Source organism: Echinops telfairi, unplaced genomic scaffold (genome assembly GCF_000313985.2).
Source record: "Echinops telfairi isolate 266 unplaced genomic scaffold, ASM31398v2 ScPeMD7_29;HRSCAF=101, whole genome shotgun sequence".
Classification (NCBI taxonomy): Eukaryota; Metazoa; Chordata; class Mammalia; order Afrosoricida; family Tenrecidae; genus Echinops; species Echinops telfairi.
Window position 1 is genome coordinate 512,066 of NW_022103926.1, and position 2,718 is coordinate 514,783.

The following is a 2,718-nucleotide window of genomic DNA, read 5'->3' on the forward strand; positions in this document are numbered from 1 at the left end:
GGGGGGAAATAGCGAACTGGCATTCCATGAACTCCAGATATTTTTTGAGCCATAGATGCTTGGTGAGCCCTGGAAATGATTGTTCTAAGATCATTGTTCAAGCTTAAACCACAAATGCCCTCTGAAGTCTTCTTAAAACCAAATACTAGTTTAGCCTGGCTCAGAAAGAATGTCTTTTTTGATCATTGTGCTGCTCTTTCAAGACCTGTGTAAATGGAATGAAAGTCAACAGCAGTCAAAAGATTAGGCAGGAGATGGAGGGAGCAGTGAGTGTATGTGACCAAAAGGAACAATTCAGAAAAGGCAGTGAGGATGGTTGCATCATGCAAGGATGCCATGATGTCATTGACCTGTAGGTATATATTAAATTGGTGTATGTTCTGCTGTGCTTTTGAGGGTCCTTCAAAAAGCTTACAAAGAAGTTTATCATCTTTGAACTCTATTTTTTTCACAAACTTTAAAATATCCCCACGCATTCTCAACAACAATATTTTATTAATATGATTTCATAAAAAGAGAAGGGATCCCAAATCCACCCCAAACCACTGTTACCACGTTGATTACAATTCAGTGACCCTGTGAGGTGACAGTTTTTTGGGAGCAACCAGCCTCATCTCTCTCCCTTGTACGGGTTTGAACCATCAACTTTGTGGTTGTCAGCTCAATACCTAATAAACACATACACACCATTCACTAATGGAATAATGGAATCAGGGTATCATCCAGTTCTGCTCTCATGACACGAGAGGCAGACATGGAGGTAATTAGCCATACATTCCACACCCTACTCCCTTCTCCATTCTCCCTCCCCTTCTGCTGTCCCAGGCAATCAACAACCAAAAGCATATACTTGGCTTGGCAGTTTGTCAAGTGCCCCTCCCCAGCAAGCCCTGACATTCCTGCTGTTGTCCCTTTCAGAGGTCCCTGTCCTGCGTACCTGTGAACAGCCCCTGCACTGTGAGATCTTCCACCAGCTGGGACAAGACCCTGTGCGCTACGACCTCACTGGCTGGATCCACAGAGCTAAGCCCAACCTTTCCACCCTGGATGCCCCCCAGGTCCTCTATCAGTCAAAAAGGTGAGCCAAGCCTGGGAGGGAAGGGGCGGGAGGAACCTGAAGCCATTGTGGATCCCTTTCCCTCCGGACTCCTGCCTTTATGGCAACCTTGCCCACGAGGGGCCTGGCAGAAGGGAATGCTGCCCTCTGTAATAGAACAAAGAATGGTAGCACCAATTGTTGTTGAAGCTGCCCCTGGGGCCCAGTGCATCCAGCCCAGGAGCACAGCTGGCCTCCTGGGGAGAAAGAACATGAGAAAGAATACCTTGGCTTCGCCTCTTAGCTTTCTGCCTTTCATTAAGTCTGAGAGATGATGGGGTTGGAACAACTTTTATGGACACCCTAGAATGGGGCATCATAAAACTGAATTGATGCATTTGCAGCAGTACACAAAACAAAAACAGAAAACAAAATATGAGTCCCCAAAGTCCTGGCAGGGGCTGGCAGTTACCCCTGGTTTCAAGTCAGAGAATTAGGCAAACAGGTGTGTGTGTGTGTGTGTGTGTGTGTGTGTGTGTTGGCAGAGGTCCTCCAGGTCCCTGTTGGACTCCTGCAGGGGCAGGTGGTGGAGACTGCTAGGGAGGGGCCATGGGCATGAAAGCAGACAGGACCCGACATGACATCATGTGGTGAGGACCCCTCTCTGTGTGCCTGGTACAGCAGGGCATTTAGTGGACAACATTTTGTAGCTCAAGGAAGTGGCTGTCCTGACATTGAGGTATACTTTCTTGTAGGAGGTATGTATTAAACACCTACTCTGGCCTAGAGAAGGAGCCCTGGTGGCATAGTGGTTATCATTGGGTTCCGAACCCCAAGGTCATCAATTCAAACCCTCTGCAAGAGAAGGATGGGACTTTCAACTCCTGAAAACATTTATTGTCTCAGAAACTCTCAGGGGGCATTTCTACCCTGTCCTATAGGGTTGCTATGAGTGTACATTGACTCAATGGCAGTGAGAGATAGAGATTGACTTAGAGGTGGAGCCCTGGTGGCATAGTGGATTGTGAGCTGGGTTACTAACTAGAAGGTCAGCAGTTCAAACCCACCAGCCACTCCAGGAGAAAGATGAGGCTGTTCACTTCCATAAAGATTTATAGTCTCAGAAACCATAGGGAGCAGCTCTACTCTGCCCTGTAGGGTCACTATGATTTGGGATTGACTCAATGACAGCGGGTAGTATGAACTAGATGGCACTGTGGGTTAGTCACCACACGGTGTGTGGTTTAAACCAACCAGCCACTCCTGGGGAGAGAGATGAGGCGGTTTGCTCCCACAAAGGTTTAGAATCTTGGGAACCTGATCAATGATGGTGGTATGGATTGGACAAGGAGACCTGGAGCCATAGTGAGTTCAGCATTGGCCTGTTAACTACACGGTTGGCAGTTCAAATCCCTTAGCTACTCCCTGGGAGAATGCTGAGACTGCTCTGTCAAGATTGACCCCTCAGGACCCATATTGAGAGTACTGATACCAGGAGAGTAAGGGTAAGGTGGGAGGAGAAAGGGGAAACCGATCACAATGATCAACATATAACCCTCTCCCTAGGGGACGGACAACAGAAAAGTGGGTGAAAGGAGACATCGGTCAGTGTAAGACATGAAAAAATAATCATTATAAATTATCAAGGGTTTGTGAGGGAGGGAGGGGAAAAACAATGAGGA

General features: G+C 47.4%; 1 protein-coding gene across 1 annotated transcript in view; it reads left to right on the top strand.

Annotated features, from left to right (window-relative positions):
• MYO18B (myosin XVIIIB) overlaps positions 1-2,718 on the top strand; it is a 307,510-nt gene that overhangs the window by 97,783 nt on the left and 207,009 nt on the right. Inside the window, exon 18 of the mRNA XM_045289537.1 lies at positions 919-1,078. Within this exon, the coding sequence (XP_045145472.1) occupies positions 919-1,078 (160 nt within the window). The remainder of the gene's footprint in view (positions 1-918; positions 1,079-2,718) is intronic.